The following is a 22,118-nucleotide window of genomic DNA, read 5'->3' on the forward strand; positions in this document are numbered from 1 at the left end:
TGACAGATAGATAGATAGATAGATAGATAGATAGATAGATAGATAGATACTGCAATATGACATGTATGTAGTGCATGTATGAGGATTCGGAAGGAAAAGATTTACAGAAAGATAATTTTATTACTGGCTCCAACGAACATGTATTTTACATTATTCTAATATTTATCTAATGTTTTATTGTACATTTTATGAGCTATTACTTTGTTATAGAAGGTGTGATAACAGATATAAAAAGACATTTATTCAAAAGTATATTGAGTGATCTATTTGTAAAGCAATGAATCTGACATACACCAAAACATTCCCTGGTAGAGAACCTATCTCTGCCATTGTAATATTTGGACATGATATGCATGATTTAATTGATCCAACAATGAATTGGCATTTCCAAACACACTTGGCGGCCTCCGTATAATTTACATTTTTTTTAATTAATGCAATTCAAAGGTGTAAATCTTGTGTTTAAAATACCATTAAATACATTCCTATGCACTTCTACTGAAAACAATGCAACTGTTTAAGAAAATGTTTTGCCGCTATCATTTGAGGATCTATTCACACATGTACATTAGAATATACATTTGGCTAGATTTCACACTACACCACACTAAGGCTACGTACACACATGCATTAATTGTCCTTAGAAAACGAACGAATACCAACCGCTTAACGAATATTTTGAACAATCGTATAGTGCACGATTCTGTACATGCTGTAACGATATGATCAAATATAATCTACCAATGGATCGATGCAAGAAGTGACATGTACCGGGAAAAGTGTACGTCAGAAACATCCACAATCACTGAACGACGGTACACACAATAGATAGCGAACGATCGTAGCCCAAACAAATCCGCATAAACAGTCGTTCGTTTCCAGGAACATTCCTTGTTCATCATTGGCCAGTCGTTAATCGTTCGTTTCCAGTATCAATTACTGCACGTGTGTATGTAGATTAAGCATGGCTTTGGGCAGTAAAACTACCAGGGTGCTTCTGGGCCTCTCACTGTAAAATTTGGGCATTCATGAGTTATCTGCCACTACTGCTACCCTTCTAATATTTATTTGAGCAATATTAACAGGTTGCTATTACCACTAATAGTACATAAATACATCTCTACAGAATAATGTAACAAACTTTTTCTTCTTTGCCTCCTGCTCCCAGTAAGCCATTCATTATTTCATGATGTCAAAATATGGAGGTGGTGCTGCTTTGTGGGCAGGCATCAGCTACTAGGTTAGTTTTGGTTCTGTATGCTGTGTGTCCTGGAAGGAGGAAACTTTCCACAAAAGCTTATTAGGTCTAAGAAATAAAGAAGTATAAATCCAGCCTTGGGAGTAAGATGGAGAGAAAGACGCATGTAAATGTATATATACATACCCTTACACAATATCAGTGTGAATGGTTCATAAAATAATTGATAATTAAAACACATTAACGTATTGTTAATGCAATATAGCAAGTTATTATTATGTGAGGGGAAAAAAAGTGAATTTTAGTCACAAGTAAGGTGTCCATAACCACTCTGAAGGTGAAGATTGAACAAACATTTTGTCAGGTGTGAGATGCATAATCCAGATGCACAAATTAGATGCATTTATTTTTAGATCAAAGTTCAATTAAGTACCTTATCAAAATGAATACACATATTTGATGAATATGCTTCTACTAAGAGATATTTAAACATGAAGATAAATCTAATGTTATTTTTCTTTTTTCTTGGAGTTACCACTGCCTGAAACACATCAGTCTATAAAAAGCAAAGACAGCTTGAGATTGGCCTTTTGTAAATGTAAGTTTTCCATATGGTTAATACTTGCATGGCAAGAAAGCTACAGCATCCTCCTGTCTAAACCTCAAACATATTGGATTAGCAATAACTTTACATTTAGCATAATAAAAAAAATCAAGAACATTAAAGAGGCTTCTCTTAAGGTTTGCTGTAGTCAGCAACCAGTACGTTAGATATCATTCCAATTGTACTGAAAAACTGCAAATAAATTATCACCCTGTACGTTTGGTTCATGATAATTATTATTAACAAAGTAAAGTCACAGAGCTAATAATCAACAAAGAAACAATCAGCGTCATTTACTGGTCAGAGAAACAGGTCTGAGCTAAAGAAACAAATTCATAGAATTGTTAACACAGAACTACCCAGTTGCATATTCTAATATCTGACAAATTCAATCGTTTGAACGAAGTGTATTGCATGAAACATGCACGATCACTAAACAACTGTACACACGATAGTGAACAATCGTTGGCTATTCAGATCCGCCATGATGGTCGTTCATTTTCAATGACAATCCTCGTTCGTCGGCGTTGTTGGTCACCTTTTTTGTGAACGATTTTCAGGCGATCGGTCGTTCGTCGTTTGTTTCCAACGATAATTATTGTGTATGCAGCTTTATGCTTCTTAGGCTGGTTTCCCATAAGAAGCATTGCATTTAATGTTAATATGCATCAAAACACAAAGCACTGACATGTATTCTTCAATACTGAAATGCATTGTGAAAATGTCCCTTGTGTGAGAATGCCATAATTTCTCCTGAATTCAACACTTCATTACTGGACTTTCCATTAAGACTGATTTTTCTTTATAAGGAAAACAATTTTTACTAAATAAATTCTGAGACTGAATTTTGAAAGATGTGTATGCTTTAATAAAATGATTGTTGTTTTGAAGCATGTCCTCTTCTCCTCCGGTGTCACTGTATCTGTCTGTCATTTGCAATCCCTATTTAATGTTAATATTCTGAAAGCCAACAGCAGTGTCACCAGCACACTGGAGCACTACGCACAGGAATGAATTAGCATTGGAGGCCAGGACCGCTGTGCTCTATGTAAGGGCAGTGGGTCCAGCTCTGCAATAGATGCCAACACAGGGCAACTTCTTCATTTTTAGGCCCATACACAAAGTTAAAGGAAGTAATATTTTTGCTAGTAGCCTGATTGCACAAATTGAACACTTGCAGAGTACACCTGTCAACCTGTACACTCAGATTAACAAGAGGCATTATAGGATATTTTCCAAATAAAGAAAGCCGTATGTATTATACCTGGAGTCCAAGTTCTTTTTATTTCAATGACTTATACTATGTAACAGTGTATCTGAACTGTTTATCACATCATCATTTATTCACTGAAGTCAGTTAGTTAGTTAGTTAGCAAGTGGAGCAAAGGAAAACTTTAGTAGTCCTCAACATCAACATCTGACCAGGTACAGAATACTTATGTCATAAAACCAAAAACTGCCTACCACCAACCTTCTTAAACATAAAATTAGTGACTTGAACAGTGAATTTTGTACAGTGGCACCCAACAAATGGGCTAGAGAAGAAAGGTGTTCCTTTAGTAAAGGAATACCTTTTTTCTGTAATCCATTAGAACACTGGTTAATATTTAGCAGTGCTTACATTGGTTTGCAAAGAAAAATAGAATTGTGTAATAAAATTTTTAGCAAAATGAGTACTATAGCAAGTGACTCAAACAAATTGCAGGTGTGTCTACAAAGAACAGCATCAGATTTTTCAAAGGCATGCAGCAATAATGGATGTGGGAGAGGAAACAAACACAGCCCATACTGATATTTATTATTACAAAAGTCATGCACGCCACAGGCTCATCAGAACAAACATTAACTACCAGAGCAGCTCAAAACAAGATCTGGGAATTAGTAATTGCATCAATTATGGCTCACCTGTGCCAAATACCTACTGCCACAGTTTTGAATCAAATAAAAAAATACTGACATGACCTATTTACAAGCCAGGTGTGGATGGCTACAGTTATTTTTTTTTTAATTTTCTAAGCCCAGACAACAGGCAGTTGCATGCCTTTCTCTCACATACACCCAAACACAAGCATTACAATTAGTAAATTACTTCTTACTCATAGTCTGCTGTGATTTAAAAGGTATGATGGCATTAAAGAAATGACAGATCCCATTATCCTAGATTGTGCAGAGGTCTACAATGATTTTGACTACAAGCATCAACGTTTTGACTGGAGATGTGCTTAAGCTATGCAGTGTTCTCCCCAGAAATTTCAGCTGGCTGGGATTCTTCATTGTTCCAGCAAAATTAGGCAAGGGGATATTAAATGAGAATGTATGTGGAATGTCTAACTGTTTATGAACAAAATGTAAAGATGGACATATTGTTGGTAACCCTGTATGAAAAAATAACCCAACTGGTAGTTTGACTCACTCACAAACTGTTTCAGCTGCATCAGGATTTAAGCGTGTTCTATCAGACTGTATTAACTGTTTTAACTTTTTTCAATAGATGTCCAATATCATTTATATCAAAGCTTAAAAAAGGCTATTTTAGAAAAAGCCAGTTTTGTTATTGGCTTTGTTTGGGTACTTTTCTAATTTAGGTCATTATCTTTTGGAGAATCCATGACCTGCAACTGAGACAGAGCTTTTGATTCTGGGCAGTACAATTCTACTTCAGAATGTTTGGAGATTTTTATAATTCCCTGTACAGATTCAAGGCATTTCATGCTAGACAAATTTGAATGAGCCTCCTCCATGTGTCACAGTGGGTATGGTGTTCTTCTCTTTAAAAGCTTTATTTTGTAACCTCTGTACATACAGCTGTCTGGATTCCTAAAAAGCTCTTGTTTTGTTTCATATGTTCAAAACACATGAGGCCAAATTTATTAAAGCTCTTCAAGGCTGTAGAAGATACACTTTCATCAGTAAACATGGGTGATATGGCAAACCTGGAATGGATTTCTTCAAAGTCAATAGCTGTTTGTTAGCAAATGTTTTCAATTCTGGACCAGATCCATTCCAGGTTTGCTGGTGCAGTCTTGAAGAGCTTTCTTAATTTAGGCCCATTTTCTCACCAGCACTGTGGGTTGTTAACATGCACTTTAGCTGATTTAAGTCTGGCTTTTTTTTTTTTTTTCGTCCAACAGTTTTTCTGGGTCTTCTTCCACTGAGCCACTGTTACTCATAAAGCAACTACTACTGTTTTCAGACACTGATTGACTTGACCTCGAAGTTCAGCTTATATCTGGAAGTTGTCCTTAGCTTTTCTCTAACATTATCATCCTTCTATCTATTCTGGGATGAATTTTTCTCTAAAACCCAGAGAGGATGGATACAGTCCCATGGATTTTAAATTTCCTAAAAATAGCTGTAACTGTTGTCTAAAGAGCATCAAGCTGCTTGGAGATAGTCCTATAGCCTTTACCTTTACATGACTGTCTATAATTGTCTTACCGATCTCCTCAGATGAATATTTTCTTAGCTTTGGCTAGTCCATGTTCAATGTTGATGCACAATGATGCCAAACAGCGCGACTGTTTTTTTTAGCGTGTTTTACTACTTTTGACTAGTGTGACTACTTTTCTCATAGGTTGAATGACTGATAGTATTAATAGTACAATATAGTATATGTTTTATACAGATAATGAACACAGTTCTTTTCAAAAATCCATTTACAATCCTTTCTAGGAGTACCAACACATTTTTACAGACCATTTTAGCATATGTAATAATTTATCTCTTTTCACATTTACTTTGCTTTACTCAATGAAGGACAATATAATATATGTATAGGACATTTTTTTTTAATTTTAACACTTTTCATGCAGTAAAATGAACTAATTCAGTGAGCTGCAAGGGTATCCACAAATGTACCTATAGTTGTATATTAAAAACACTAATTTGCATACCAGCATCAGAGTGTGACAGAAAACTAGAAGTATCCCCATGGAAATCAGATTCCCCCTTTTAAATACATAGAAGTGAAAAAATGACTAGTATGTTCCATCAAAGTGCTATGAGTTTAATGGCTGCATGCAATCCAGTAGCATGTTTTGGGTGAGAAGCTCCAAAAAACAAAAGGCAATCATATGTAAATATCCTTTCACATTGAATATCAAAAATTACTTAGTCGCAATGCTCAATAGTAGTTAAATGCACAGAAACATTTTCATCAGGAGTTGCTTGAACATTACAAAGCAACCATATTTACATTACCCAACACCTAACTCAATAATCCCAACACTTAACCTAATAATCCCAGCTCTGTACATTACTGAAAATTACCCTAAAGCGACAGGTAATTTAGAATTATACTGTTAGGCACTTTGTACCTTGTGATACCAATCTGATTGAAACAATTTGAGTGATAGCTGTCTGCTCCCGAACATGACACTATCACTTCTAAATAATGAAGAGAATTAATTAACTTACTAAGTACTGCAATGTAAAGACTGCATTCCGTGTTACAGCAGCCTCCAAATTTGAATCCTGGGTCTGTTATCCAGCATACCAATGGTCATTATGGTAATCTTCCACGATTGCATGTCTGAGGTCTGCATATATAGGAAATATATATATATATATATATATATATATATATATATTATATACAGCAACTGCATCAGTTTGTTAAGAGTGTCATCTTGCAGATTTCACTGGATTAGATGATCAATTGATTAATATTACTTAATCAGAATAATGAAAAAAGTTTGATCAAAATAATGTATAGAATATTGTATAGAAACATGTAGTTGACATTAACTTTGTTTATGTTGAAGTCAATGTCAACTTCATGCCTGTGTACATTCCTACGTTAACATATTGATCAAACTGCTGTCATCAATCTAATCACATTACAATAAGTCAATTAGCTATCTAGTCCAATTGCTCCTAATGAGTAATAAACCAGGGTTCAGCCAATACATTACCTTCCACTATGTATATCCAAAAGACAGCCTCCATGTGGTCTTTAATGCCCATGAAGTTGGACAGAACTATTCTAGAACAAATTGATACAAACCACTCATGAACAGGCAGCAGTTCCAAAGTTGCTTATCTAAAAGCATGAACTCATATAGTTAGTAAAGGTTAAAAAAAAAACCTTAGTATCTCAAAGAATTATATTTTCTTAAACTTTCCTGATATGTCCACATAACCCAAATAAATCAAACTATGTGGTAATAACATGTAAACCTAGCCAGAAGGGATTTTCCATGTCAACCAAATCAATGTATTTGTGGCACTCAATGTCAACATAAAAAGCAATAGCAAATGGAAACTTCAATCAGTGCAACTAACATTTCTCTATGGCAAAAAAATTAATTAGGTTAGGGAACAAAAAAAAAAACTGTAATAAGTATGCAAACTTAGCTAAATAGCACTGCATACCAAGCTAGAATTATTTCCTGGCTTTTTATATAATCTTTGAATAAACTGTATTCAGGATCAGACTATGTGGAATTTGCACAGGCAGCATAAAAAAGGCTTTCTCCTTTGCTTTACATTGCCCTGGTTTCCTCCAAAGTGCTGTGAGAGCTCAGACACACGGACAACTAGCTAGGAAGGAGGGAAATTACCGTCATCACAAATAAAATTATCAGCATGCCAGGAACAGTCATCAACAGGCCAAAGACTTAATGATTAGTGGCAGTAATTGTATTCTTCTACCAGATTTTGCCATGTACAATCCTATTTAGTTTTCATCACTTTATACACATATATCACCTGCAAATTTTGAAAGGTCAACCTATTCATAAAAACAAAAAAATATTAAACATGACTAGGGAATCAATGTCCGTTAGATATTTGATGGACTAAACTATTTAGTGAGCCGTAGTGTGAACACTTCAATAATTGTTTATGGGTTTTTTTTATTCAGTAGACCCTTTTTATTCCAAGTGTTTGATGGGTATTTGGTGCGTCCCAGACTGTGCGCCCTTTTCTTTTTTTTTTTAGTCATTTGTACAAAACAAAAATTGTGCAAATAGTTAAAACCAATAATAAGGTTTGCTTTGTTTCTGAAAGTTAAGCTACGTACACACGTCAGATTTTTATCGCCCGATAATCGGCATCGGCCAATTATCGGGCGAAAATCTGCCGTGTGTACAGTCGTTGTCGTGTCGGTGTCGTCCGGACGACCGACCTGCCGCCTGCCGGATCCACGGACGATGAACGACAGCCGATCGTAATGAAAGTGAAGGGGAGAGCGCGCAGCAGGGTGCCGCTCCGTCGCTCTCCCCCTCCCCTCTCCATAGAGCATGAACGGTGCTGTATGTACAGCACCGTTCATGCATCGTGCACTCCTTTGTCGTTGGAAAGGATCGTGAAAGATCCTTTCCAACGACAAAAATTGGAAGCGTGTACGCAGCTTTAGACTTCTCAATAAAATGTAATTAAAGAAGAACTATACTCAAAAACTAGTCTTTCAATTATTGATCTATTCTCACTTACACTAAAATGTCAGTCCTCCCTGGCAGCACTGGCTGGGTCAGCTTGTATCCATGAAAAATATAATGATTTATCAAGTGTTTAGAAGTGGCCAAAGTTGTTTAAAGGTCAACGCAAGCTGAAAAAAAATCTTTTAGGAAAGTATTCAGATGATTATAACTTTGGCTTATGTTATCCATAAGTCAAATTGATTTTATGAGTATAGGTACGCTTTAAGGCTGGGTCTACACAGACATTTTACCCAGTATTTAACCTGAGGCTTTAAAATCCCATGTTTGAAATTACCATGCATTCCAATGAGCTAATCTCCACCAGGGAGAGACATTTCCTTAAGGCACGTTTTTTTTCTGAAGGAGTAAATAGTGCTGCAACTCACCAACACTGCAAAGCACTAACCTCTTCCCAAGGCAGTAACATGTATTACTGTGCACTGCACTGCTAAAATTTTGCTTTTACAGCACATTTTGGTGTGTTAGGCATAAATTGTGAGGCTACATAGGAAACAATATGAGATATAATTTCTGTTGCCACCAGTGCATTGAAATGATTACAGGATTACAAAGCCAAACACAGAACTGACATTATTTAGCTGTTCATAGTGCTATGTTTCGCACTGTGTCTCTGTATTAGGGGGAGGAGAGATTTGGTTTTAAATTTACATTTCTAGATATTTCATATAAAATAAGAAATCTTTACTTCAGATTCACTTTATATCAAAATGGACAAGCCAGTGCACTTAATATTTCAATAGTGTTTTCAAAATTTAAACTCCAGACTGATACAGCCTTGGTCAAATTAGTTGGTACCCTTCCAGGACAAAAATAAAACACAGGAGTCTTTGAAATAACTTTATACTGATAAAAGTAATTGGCACCCGTGACTAAGTAGTTTGTCCCTCTCTACCCGGACAAACTGCTCCAGCTTCCCTGTAGATGTTCAATAGGCTCAAAAAATATATTTTTTTATTGGACATTTGTGGGTGCTTTTAGATCATTATCATGTTGGAGGATCCATGACTTGCGACTGAGACTTTTTGCTCCAGAATGTCTTGGTAATTTTGAGATTTTGCTGCTCCTTACACAGACTCAGGGCACATGTTGGATGAAGCAAAGTATCCCTGAGACATAACTGAGCCTTCTCCACGCTTCACAGTAGTTACGGTATTCTTCTTTCTGAAAGCTTTACTTTTTCATCTCTGGACATACAGCTGACATCACTTACCAAAAAGATTTCATCCATCCAAAGGACATTTTTCGGGAACCATTGTGGTTTGTCAATATGTATTTTATCAAATGGCTTTTTCTGTTTTTTTTTTTTAATTAATTAAACAGTAGTATCCTCCTTGATCTTGGATGAAAATGCAGGAGAACACCTGGGAGACCATTGTCACCCTATAACAGTATGTGTCTAGGGAAGCACCTTCATTACAGACTCATCAGATATGATTTTATGAACGCAGTATATTAATAAAGATTGCAAACTTTTGAAATGATGTGAACATGAGAAATCCTATTTCACAGTCTAGTGATAAGAATTCAAAAAACTGTAATGTGAAGCCACAAACGGTCCTACCTGGAAGGTTAAGCTTCCTCCTAATTAGTGTTGGGGCTAAACTTTGGCTAGGTTCAAAAGTTCTACTTTTCAGTTTGTATGCAGGTTGCGGGTTTCTGGCAATGTATCTGAATCTGTATCTGCGCAGCATCACTTTTTAGTTTGCCAAGGAAACCAGGCTATCCCGGCCTCCTTGCGTATGCTGAGGACTAATTCATTCCCACGCGCATGTGTGAGAAATATGGCATCCCAGCACAGCCAATCAGGATGATGGAAGCGCATCTGCACCAGGAAGAAAGGCGGTGCCCCATGCTGGAGCAAAGTCAAGGGAGTCTCTCAGATTTAGTTTTGCTTAAGGCACCAAGAAAGAGACGTTTCAGGTTGGGAACTATAAAGTGGGTCAGGGTTAAGGTTTGGGCAGCAAAATTTTAGCACTGAGTTAGGTCATCTTGGCAGGGTAATCAGTTTTACCCCGGTGATGCTGCCGTAAGTTTGAATGTGACACATCTGCTATGGAGAAATGCCCAGGAAATACATCACTGTACCATAGGCAGTAATCAGTAGAAGATGGGACTGATGTGAGTGTAAGCAGAGCAGCAGAGATGGAGGGTGATCTTGACACATGGGAGGAGGGATGATGGAGGAGGAGGGATGATGGAGGAAGGACTACCCAACATAAACAGTTGTAGTTGTGTCTCTCCCCTCCCCCAACACAACTTCAGCATCCCGGGCGTGTGCGGAGGAGGAGGAGGAGGAGGAGGAGGAGGGAGCTACAAGCACAGCTCCCACAGCACCCAGCACAGCTCCCACAGCACCCAGCACAGCTCCCCATCAATAACATGCCAGGCTGACAGGAGTACAACCCGCCACCCACTACATGCCCACCTCGGACACTTCACACATTGCATTACACACAAAGGGCATTTCTTTGCGCCCAGAACAATCCTCGGTGACAGATATATTCATAACCCTGTCAGGGCACACATACCGCCCAGTACCCGCCCCCGTGCCACTCACCCATCTTTCCTCTTCGCTTTGTAAACATGCCCGTAGGTTCCCCGACCCACTTTGCAGCCTTCGTACTCAAAGAGGTCCTCCACCCGCTCCCGCTCGGCAGACAGCTTGCTCTTGAACTCGTAATCCATCCTCCGCGGCCGGCCGGTGTTTAACCCATCAATGCGCGCCCACCCGAGCGGGCTGCCGGCGCTTACATGGGAAACTAGCAGGCTCGTCCCTCCACCATTTCCTTGTTTTTCTTCTCCTGTGCACACACATACACGCATGCCATGTACTCGGCCGGCACAGCGCCCCCTATCTTTACTTTCTATTTCACCAAATGCCGAATACAGCGGGGGACTGCCTGCCCATAGACTGCGGCGCGTCACGGTTCTGAGGGCGGCGAACTGACGGGACAAGTAGAAGCGGGAAGTTCCAGCCTGAGGTGTACACATACTCCATGCTCTCCATTATAGCCGGTGTCTCACATACACTCAGGCTGAAAAAAGAGGCTGTCTCTAGAATTAACACTAACCAGGGTGCCCTCAGGTTGTGTGCCAAGACATCTCCAAATGAGTGACTTGTTAGAGCACCAATGGTGCCAAACGCCCTTTAGTGGTTGTTTTTGCCTAAAACTTGAAGCAGGGCATGACAAGAATGACTAAGGCTATGTTCAGACTGGCGGTGAGGATGTTCATAGCAATGAAGCGTTGCCCTTGGGTCATGCTAAGTGTAGGTTTACCCATGGAACCCCCATAGAGAATGAATGGGGTACTGTACCCCTCACTGCCCACCTCCGACACCCATACCTCAGCGTTTTGGCCACCCCAGTGTGGTAAAGCAGAGACCACCAGGGAGGGATAACTGTTCTGGGACCAGCAGGAGATTGCAATTAACAATTGGTGACCACAGACCAACAAAAGGCAAAAAAAAGACTGTTAAACAGGTGCCAGACTCTAAGGCCCATCATTTATCCTCTATGCTGAACAGGCACAATGACACCGACTCAGCGATCCTGTGACTTCAGATACGCTGGGTTACCAATCCCCATAGGCAACCATGTTAACCAGCCCATGAAGAGCACAGTGAGCGAAGATTCTCTAGCATTGTGCGTTATATTGATTGTCTGCTGATTGTTGCCCCCCCCATGTCATTACATGTCTATGATCATACCACGTAAAAGGACAAAACACTCCCAGAAGTCTCTCATGCTGAAAAAAAACTCCAGGTAAAGATTCAGCTCTTCAAGAGAGAGAAGGTTGGTGGAGGAGAGATAGCTTTCTCTTTTAAAAAAACTCATATCTATTGTTCTTCACATGACTGGGCTGTCAATATTCCCGGTTATACTCTCTTCCTAAAGACACAGTCAAACGGAAAGGTGGTGGTGTCTGTATGTGAGAAGTGATCTGAAAGTGACTGTGAAAGAAGAAACTGTTGCAGCATGTGATGCGGTTGAGACATTATGGGTGGAGTTAAATACTGAAATGCATAATACACAGTATTTGTGGTCTGATATAAGCCAAGTGCTAAGGAAGAAACAGAGAATCAATTCGTAGCACAGATAGAAAAGGCTGCAAAAGCTGGCAATTGTTTAATAATTACTTTACCTACCCTGACATTGACTGGAGTAATGGCACTAACAGGAACAGCAAAATGGCGAAAATGTATTAATTTATTACAAGATAATTTTATAATAGAGTTTATAAAAAGCCCCAACTAGTACTCTGCTGAACCCTTTTTTTCTAACAATGCAGAGCTTATAACATGTGTGCAGATAAAAGAGAATCCGGGTAGCAGTGACTATAATATGATTTCATTTAATGTTAGCTGTTAACAGGAAGAAAAAACAGGAAAGCTAAAAACATTCAATTTTAGGAGAGCAAATTTTCCATTATTAATGGTGGCTCTCTGTGACTTAGACTGGGATACAATATTGTCCACAAAGAATACAGAACAGAAACAGGAATGTTTCAAGTCTGTTCTACATGAACACACTGAAAAATATATTCCAATGAGTAATACATTTAAAAGGCTAATATAAGGCATGTGTGGCTCACCGCTGATGTTAAAAAAGCCAAAAAGAATAAGAAAAGAGAATTCCAAAAAAATAAAAATGAATCACCTTTAACATTTGAAAACTAATATAAAGAATATAACAAAAGATGTAAAAGAAATAAAATGTGCAAAACTTCAAAATGAAAGACAGATTGCAGAAGTAAGTAAGGCAAACCCCCAAAAGTTCAAAAACCTTAAAAGATGTCTTTGGGATGGTAACTTGGGATAAAGAAAAGGCGGATTTACTAAATACTTTTTTTTAGTTGTGTACACAAATGTCAGAGATCAAGTCCAAATTGCTAATAGCAATGAGACTCTTAAAGCTCCTGGGTGTTTCACTGATGTCTGGATTTCTGTACCGAAATCGGTACACTCTTTCACATTTTTTTTTTATATTGTAGACCTGTAACTTACCGAAATATGTCCAAACAAGGGTCTAGTAGATATCCTGAATATAATAAAGTTTGAAACACACAATCATGTAAAAAAAGGTAAAAAATGTAATTTAATAATAAAATTAAAAAAAACACAAAAATCAGCTTAAACAAGAATGCACAAATTAATTAAAAATACTGAAAATGCAATAATTCTGTATACTGTATAGAACTATATTTTTACATTGTAGGCCTAAAATTCTTATGCATGACTCACCACAATTTGTAAAATATTTATTAAAAATAATCAATGTAATATTAAACTTAAAAAAAAGCACAAAAATCTGTTTAAAAAATAAAAAATTGGGAAACTGTATAACTGTACAGTAGCTTGTATCTATCAGATCTATAATTCTGGTAATACATCTGTGATTAATTGGGAGGCCCATAAATCCTAATCCTAATGCACAATAAACTCATTGTTTATAAAATTAAAGATTATAACAAATTACAATTGCAACACAAATGGGATCTGCCAGCCGATCTATCTCGGATAGAAACACTACGTACAGAAATTAACCTAGTTCTAACGACTAGGGCTGAAAAATCCTTGAGATGGCCTTCACACAAGTTCTTCCTGTGAAGGGACAAACCAGGGAGCCTTTTAGCCAACAAACTGAATCCTAGACCCAAGATTCACTAACTTCCTAAAATTAAACATAGGGATGGTAGGTTGACACAAAACCCTACAAAAACTCATGTAACTCCTCAGACTCAGACCCTCTTAGGAGGGTTGCCTCCTTTCTTGATACAGTTAATATACCGAAGTTGAAGCCAAACCACAAAACAATTCTTGAGAAACTCTTTACAACTGAGTAAATGGGGAAGGTTCTTAAATTGCCTAAATCGGGAAGCTTAACTGGTCCAGATACATTTTCTAACGTCTACTGTAAGACCTTTAGCTCCATATTGGTGCCACATCTGGTTGATTATTTTAACAATTTAAGAGAAGGCCATTACCATGTGATGCGAATAAAACTTACATAGGTGTGATTCCCAAACCGGGGAAAGACACTTCTGAGATTGCTAACTATAGGTGTATTTCTCTGATCAATTGAGATCTCAAGATCATGACAAAGATTTTATCAGCGCAGCTGGGTTCCTTTTTGGGAGCCTATATTTATCCAGATCAGGTGGGCTTTTTGCAACATAGAGAGGCCGCTGACCAGACGAGGAGATCAATTGATCTTATCTTAGCAGTCAACTCTAACTGGAATAGGAGACCTACACGACAAGCAACGTTAATCTCAATCGATCTTCAGAAAGCTTTTGATAAGTCTTTTTTGGTCATATTTATTCCATGTTTTGACAACTATGGGTTTTGGCCATTAGTTTTCCAACCTATTGCACACCCTAAAAGATAAACCTGAAGCTAAGATTTCGTTAGGGGGTTTTCTGTGCTCCACCAGACCAATTAAAAAGGAACTAGACAAGGGTGTCCCTTGTCCCCACTTCTGTTTGCCCTTGAAATAGAGCCTTTGGCCATTGCCATTCATGCTGACTAGAACATTAGGGCATAAAATGTGGTCAGGTAGAACACAAATGTGCTTTATTTGCCGATGACATTTTAATGTATGTTACTGTACCGATAACCACTTTGCCCAATTTGTTTAAATTGTTGGATGAATTTGCTCAATGGTCGGGTCTACAGGTAAATAGATCCAAATCCCAGGCTCCTAATATTAATCTCCTTACTGTAATGGTGGATACTCTGAAAAGCAATTTTGAGCTCATATGGGATGACTGTTCTCTCTAGTATCTAGGTATTCAATTGACCCCTTCCTATCATACCCTTTACTGGGCCAGTGACACGCCCCTATTTACAAAGATTTATGCAGATTTCCTATGTTGGTTTTACTGGCCTCCTTCTTGGTTGGGATGGATAGCAACAATTAAGATGAATGTTTTACCTCGCATTCTTTATCTTTTCTGAACCTTACCTATTTAGGTCTCTCAAAGAGAACTCACAATTCTTCAGTCTAAAATATTGAAGTTTATCTGGGCTGGAAAGAAGAGCATAATTCAAAGGGCCACCTTGTTTTTGTCTAAAACAAGGGGGCTTAAGATTTCCCAGTTTTAAATTTTATTATGTGGCGCCCAAAATATCACAACTTTCTCCGAGTACGGTGCAAGGAGCGTGACCTCAGTGGGTGGAATTGGAAGTCCTTGATACAATCTGTGGGTCCATAGAATTACTTATGGATTAGGGATAAAAATCGTGACAATCCAAAGCTTTATTCTGTGCATGTCCCCCTTACTCTCACTCTGGAATAACCCAGAATTTCCCCCGGGCTTAGACCCAGAGCGGTTTAAATGGTGGGTATCAAAGGGGTTCATGCGGCTTAGTATTTAGCTGGGAATATCTTACTAGCAAACACTAGTTGTCAGCTCAGGAATATTTTATATTTAGACACTTGAAGTAATTTATAAGCTCCATAATCAGACAGGCCCCCAAGCCCATGCGGTCTTCACCCTTTGAGAGCACTTTCTCTTCACTGGCGAACACTAAAGGGAAAATTACAATAATTTACTCCTCTTTGGTCACTCCGGTAGGGAAGCTTAAATAAATGATAAATTGGGAAGTTGATTTAGGAAAATCTTGGGACCTGGAAATTTTGAAGTAAACTGGCCTATTCCCTATCTAAAGTTTCCCTAAACTCTGCGCTGGTGGAGGCTAACTACAAGGTAATGCTGAGATGGTACCTTGTGCCGGATCGGCTAGCTAAATTCTATCCTTCTGCTTTACCACTGTGCTTCAGGGGTTGTGACTCTAGGGGCACTATCGAACATATCTGGTGGTCCTGTCCGGTAGCTCAGAGTTTCTGGAAAGAGGTATTTAAACTTATCTCCAGTGTATTAAAGATTGAGATCCAAGGTCACCGGAAGGCCATTTATTTGGTAATCTTAGTTTGATCCTCCCCAAACATGCACTAAATCTGGCTAAACTGATTCTATTACCAGGAAGAATCACTTTGGCTAATGCTTAGAAAGTGAACACGATTCCTCTAGTTCCCCTCTTCAACAAAATAAATTGTGTTCTAATCAATGATAGGCTCACACACACTCTGAAAAATACCCTGGATAAATTTGATGATATCTGGGAATCCTTCAACGCTAACTAATAGGTGATCAATGAAGGCTTTTATATGGTTTGAATAGTATTCTCATCCCCCCTCCCCCCTCTCTTCTTACCCTTCTCCCTTTTTTCTTGTTCTGGCAGTTGTCCCTTTTTTGTTTACTGATAGATGAAGGGTTGTTAGGTAACTCATTTTGTCTAGTTAGCTACATTTTCTACATTTTCTGTTTACTTCCATGCAACTCTGGTACTATTTTGATAGTTACCCGTGAATAACTGTCTTGTTTCCCCCCCTTTTGTGTATGTCAATATATGTTTTAACTGTAATGGGTGAGTTGTTTTTTTTCAAATATTTAGCAGCCTATTTTCACTATATGCAGAATTGAAGTCACCTCTGGAATTCGATAAAAAAACTAAACAATTATTAAAATACAAAAAGGGAGCAAAGTCAATACCAAGTAACTACAGACTGGTAAATTTAACTTCCATAGTTGGAGAGGTCCTAGAGAGTTTGATAAAGAACCACATGGGGGTAATTCTGCTAGAAAATACTATAATAAGTGATAGCATGGATTCAAAAAAGTCCAAAGTTGTCAAACAAATTTACTCATTTTTTATGAAGTAAGTAAACAGGTAGACAGCGAAGTAGCAGTTTATATAGTGTATTTGGACTTTGTTAAAGCATTTCATACAGTACCCAACAGATTGGTAATATGCAAGTTAGGGTCAATAGGTTTAGAAAAGTCACTCTGTAAATTGATAGAGAATTGGCTTAAGGACCGCATCCAGAGAGTAGTGACTGATGATTCATACTCTGAATGGTCTCCGGTTATTAGTGGGGTACTCCAGGTTTCAGTGTTGGGACCTTTACTGCTTAAGATTTTTAAAAATTATATATGGTTTAAGATTAAAAGTACCATTTCTGTGTTTGCAGATGACACCAAACTATGTATTGGAATTAGGTTCATACAGGATGTCTATAATCTACAAGCAGACCTAGATGTACTGTTTGATTTGGGCAACCAAGTGGCAAATTACATTTATTATTGAGAAATGTAAAGTTATGCACTTGGTGGCTAACAACATGCATGCTTCATACTGTCTATGGGGAATAGATTTGGGGAAGTCAGGAATAGGAAAAGATCAGGGGATGTTGGTGGATCATAGACTTATGAGGGAGTGATGAGAAGTTCCAGAAAAAAAGAGAGCCATAGTTATAAAATAACAGTTATTCAACATTTTCCTCCCTGAGACTGATGCACTTGGTACAGCGTAGTTGCAGCTTTTCTAGGCCGTTCAAATAAAAGTCTTTTGGTTGGGCAGCAAACCAGCTCTCAGCAGCATCTTTGACGTCAGAAATGTCCTCAAAACGTTGCCCCTTCAGGTGTTTCTTCAAATTCGGGAACAGATAATAGTCCGAAGGGGCCAGGTTAGGTGAGTGGGGGGGATGGTGGACCAATTGGAAACCCAGGGTGTTCAATTTGGCAGCCACAATGTTGGACGTGTGCGCAGGTGCATTTTCCTGCAAAAAAAAGGATCCCTTTGGTCAATTTTCCACGGCGTTTCGTGTTATTTGCCTCCTTCAGCTGGGCCAGGAGGTTAGCATAATACTGTCTGGTGATACTAGAGCCAGAAGGCAGGTAGTCCACCAACAGAATACCGTCTTTGTCCCAGAAAATGGACGCCATGACATTTTTGGCCGATTTCTGGGTTTGGAAATTCTTCGGCCATGGGGACCCCCTGTGGCGCCATTCCTTTGACTGTTCCCTGGTTTAAGGATCATGCATGTGGAGCCAGGTTTCATCCTAAGTCACTAACCTAGCCAAAAAGTCCTTTGCAGCTTCAAAATGGGCCAAAACGGCTTTGGATGCTTCAACTCATTCTTTCTTCTGATCACTGTTCAAAAATTTCAGGACCCACTTCGCTGAAAGCTTGCACATGTCTAGGATAGTGGTGATAACAAACCCAACACGCTCCCGTGAGCTGTCAAGTATCTGGGCTATCTTTTTTTTGCAGATATTCGCTGGTCCTCAATAATGAGCTCATGGACAGCATCGCAGGTTGCCGGGTCAGTTGAGGTTGGGGGGCGCCCATTGTGGGGCTCATCTTTAATGATGAAATGCCCAGTCTTGAAATGAGATATCCAGGTTTTGACAGTGCTGTAGGAAGGACAGTTCTCCCACAGTGTTTGTGACATCCCAGTGCGAATGTCCTTTGCTGACTTACCCTGGAGAAACAAAAACTTCATGATGGCCTGTAACTCCAACGACGTGAAACTTTCTTGTGCCTCTGCCATCACAGCTTCTCACTAAAAGAAAAAACAGTTTTAGGAATTGCAAAAACCTGATATTTGCACAGTTACATACTAAGATTTTCGTCTGTCATATGCCCCCACACTCATTTTTCTATTTCATCTGGAAGGGGGCAAAGGCAGGAACTTCTCAGCACCCCCTCGTAATAATACCATGCAATGCCAAGCTGCAATATCTAAAGCTAGAAAAGTCCTTTCTTGTATTAAAAGAAGAAAAGACTGCAGAGATGGAGACATAATCAGGACCCTGTACAAAGCATTGGTCAGACCACATATGGAATATGCAGTCCAGTTTTGGGCACCAGTTCACAAAAAGGACATTGTGGAATTGGAGAGAGTATAGAGAAGGACAACTAAACTAATAAAAGGAATGGAGGAGCTCAGCTATGAGGAGACATTAGCTGAACTGAATCTGTATATTTAAACAGGGATATGATCACCCTGTATAGATATATAAATGGTCCAAAAAGGGAACTTTCTTCCCAACTATTCACTTTAAGAGCTTTACAAAGGACAAGAGGGCACTCTTTGCGTCTGGAGGAAAAGTAGTTCAAGCTCCGGATAAGGAAGGGATTCTTCACTTTAAGGTCTGTGCAAATGTGGAATAGGCTCCCTCAGAAAGTAGTATCTATTACTACTAATCTATAACTACTATAGATTGGTTTAGGAAAAAGCTGGATGCTCTTCTAGAAACACAGAATATAACTGTTTATTAAAGACTGTTGATCCAGGTAAAATCTGATTACCTCATGGAATCAGGAAGAATTGTTTTTTCCCTGTTGGAGCAAATTCTACTATAGTTATTTTTGCCTTCCTCTGGATCAACTATGCACATAGGGTTTTATGTTTTGGATATGTTTATTTCCTTCATGACTTACCATGAAGTGAGGGCCACAAATACACAGCATTCCGACCCCTGCACCCTCTACTTTTCTTTCCTTTTGGGCCCTGGAGAAGGTGTGAGCCTTGGGCGTCATCGGATGTTATTGGATGTTAGGGATCCAATAGAGTGGATCCATAAAGACATCTTCCATCCAACTGTGGACTCCTGTAGACACACTGAATTTTTCCTGAGGCAATCTTTACCAGTGGTCCCCAACCATTTCGAGCTCAAGGACCACTGAATCTACGGGCCAGAGTCCTGTGTCACTCAAAGGGAAGGACATCATAATGCCAGAAGTGACATTATAATGCCAGAACCCGCCCACTCTCCCATTGCAGGTCGAGCCTGCGAAAGGAGGTTGGGTGGGTTATGTCCAGAGACAAAACCCGCCAACCGCTCTGAGCCTGCGATCTGTATGGGAGACATGGTCCACAGCTCTGGCCGGTGCCTTCTCCTGACCCACCTTGGGGGTGCACTTGTAAAAGCCTGTAAAAGCTGGTCTCCATGCTCTCGTGGCCCATCTGTCAGATGGGCCGGGGGTTGGGAACCCCTAATGTATACCCACAGACAGCTTCTGCCACCCAATCTGATCAATAGCACAGCATGTACTAGCAGTAAGCTTGTTGTATAACTCGACACCAGGTCCGCCTATTTGATTGACAACTAAGGTCAATAGAGCCCAGTGCATGTGTGTGCAGTACAATGGCGTGGTGTGAGCTGTCCAGTGGCTTTCAATATGTCAAACATGTGGAGCCACATGGGGTCACCTGATCCCACTACAGGTCTGATTGTGCCCTAGTAGATTCTATTTTTTTTTATTTTTCTATCTATTTATTTCGATCTATTTTTCGAGAGTTCCTGTTGATAGGCAGCACTAGTGACCATATAGTGATAAAAAAATGCTCTGTTGAACAGATGCTGGACTCATAGGACAGGATCTGTTTGATTGATTTTTTGAGGCTCCCCATAAGGACACCGACTCAGCGGTCCTGTGACTTTAGATGCGCTGGCTTAGCAGTCCCCATATGCAACTATGTAAACAGGCCCATAAAGGGCACATTGGCCAAAGAATTTTCAGCATTGTGCTTTATAACGGTCACCTGCTGAGTGTTGGGTTCCCATGTCTATGATCATACCAAGTAAGAGAACAAAACTTTCTCTTTCTAAAATACTCATATCAATTAACTGTAATGGTCAGTTTCATTTTCTTGTATTGGGATGTTTTTTTAAATAAATAGAGGTCTAGGCAAATATAAACTGAGGGCCACAAATACACAGCAATCCAATTCCCTGCACCTTTTACTATTCATTCATTTGAGGCCCTGGAGAAGGTGTGGGCCTTGGGCCTCATCAGTTGTTATTGGATGTTAGCAATCCAAAAAAGCGAATCCATATTGACCTCTATCATTCATCTGTAGACTCCTGTAGACACACTGCATTTCTCCTGAGACATTTACAAACAATGCTATGATCGACAAAAATCTGAAGTGTGGATCTAAACCCACAGACAGCTTCTGCCACCCAATATGATTGATAGCACAGCACGTTCCAGCAGTAGATGTTGTTCTATAACTTGACACCAGGTCTGGCCATCTGATTGACAACTAAGGTCAATTGAGCCCAGTGCATGTGTGTGCAGTACAATGATGTCAAATATATATTGCGGTTGCCACCTCCTGTGTGATCATGGCAAAAGGTATGGCACAGGTAACAGTATTGTTGCCCTGTGTTTTCAAAATTTTGTATCATGAAAGTTTGCCACAAAAGAATATATTACATTTCACTCATTGCTTTATGTTTATATTTCTGGGAGTTTTTCTCCACAACTTTCATATAATAGGCAAAATAACAAATCACTTTTTGAGGGAGCACTATTGTTAGACTGTATTTACTCCCTTTCAATAGTCCTAACAGCCAGAATACCCCAAATCTCAAAATATGTGCATGGCTTTGCAAGGTATACCCCAACCCCAAGCCATAGCACTAAGACATGGTGACTGGTTACGCAGGCAAACACAGCCGCTTTATAATCCACAGATGTTTTTTTTTTTAAAGAACCCACGTTGTGGTGTGAGCTGTCGAGTGGCTTTCAAAGTGCCAAACGTGGACGTTTTTTTACATTATTTGTTAGATCCTGTTGACTTCAAATGCAGCACCAGTGACCATATAGTGATAAAAAATTACTATGTTAGACAGATGCTGGACTTATATGTCAGGCTCACATCTGCGGTTTAAATGATTTTGTGAAGCTCTCTATAAGGACAATGATATCGACTAAGCGTATTTGTGATTTCAGATACGCTTGGTTACCAGTCTCCATATGCAACCATGTAAACAGGCCCATAAAGAGCACAGTGGCCAAAGAATCTTCAGCATTTTGATGTATACTGGTCGTCTGCTGAGTGTTGGGGTCCCATGTCATTACGTGATCGTACCACGTAAGAGGACAAAACACTCCCAGAAGTCTCTTATGCTGAAAAATTCTTCTCTGTATACTATATTTATTGACTGGAATAGTCAGTTTAATTTTCTTGTACAGGGATGGTTTTTCACTAAATAGGCCTAGGCAAATATAAAG

At 39.1% G+C, this 22,118-nt stretch overlaps 1 protein-coding gene across 1 annotated transcript in view; it reads right to left on the reverse strand.

Moving 5' to 3' along the window:
- Positions 1-11,142, reverse strand: part of CDK19 (cyclin dependent kinase 19) — a 91,421-nt gene extending 80,279 nt beyond the window's left edge. Inside the window, exon 1 of the mRNA XM_072410202.1 lies at positions 10,803-11,142. Within this exon, the coding sequence (XP_072266303.1) occupies positions 10,803-11,068 (266 nt within the window). The 5' untranslated portion in view covers positions 11,069-11,142. The remainder of the gene's footprint in view (positions 1-10,802) is intronic.
- Between the last annotated feature and the right edge of the window lie 10,976 nt (positions 11,143-22,118).

The sequence above is a fragment of the Pyxicephalus adspersus genome, chromosome 4 (genome assembly GCF_032062135.1).
Source record: "Pyxicephalus adspersus chromosome 4, UCB_Pads_2.0, whole genome shotgun sequence".
Classification (NCBI taxonomy): domain Eukaryota; kingdom Metazoa; phylum Chordata; class Amphibia; order Anura; family Pyxicephalidae; genus Pyxicephalus; species Pyxicephalus adspersus.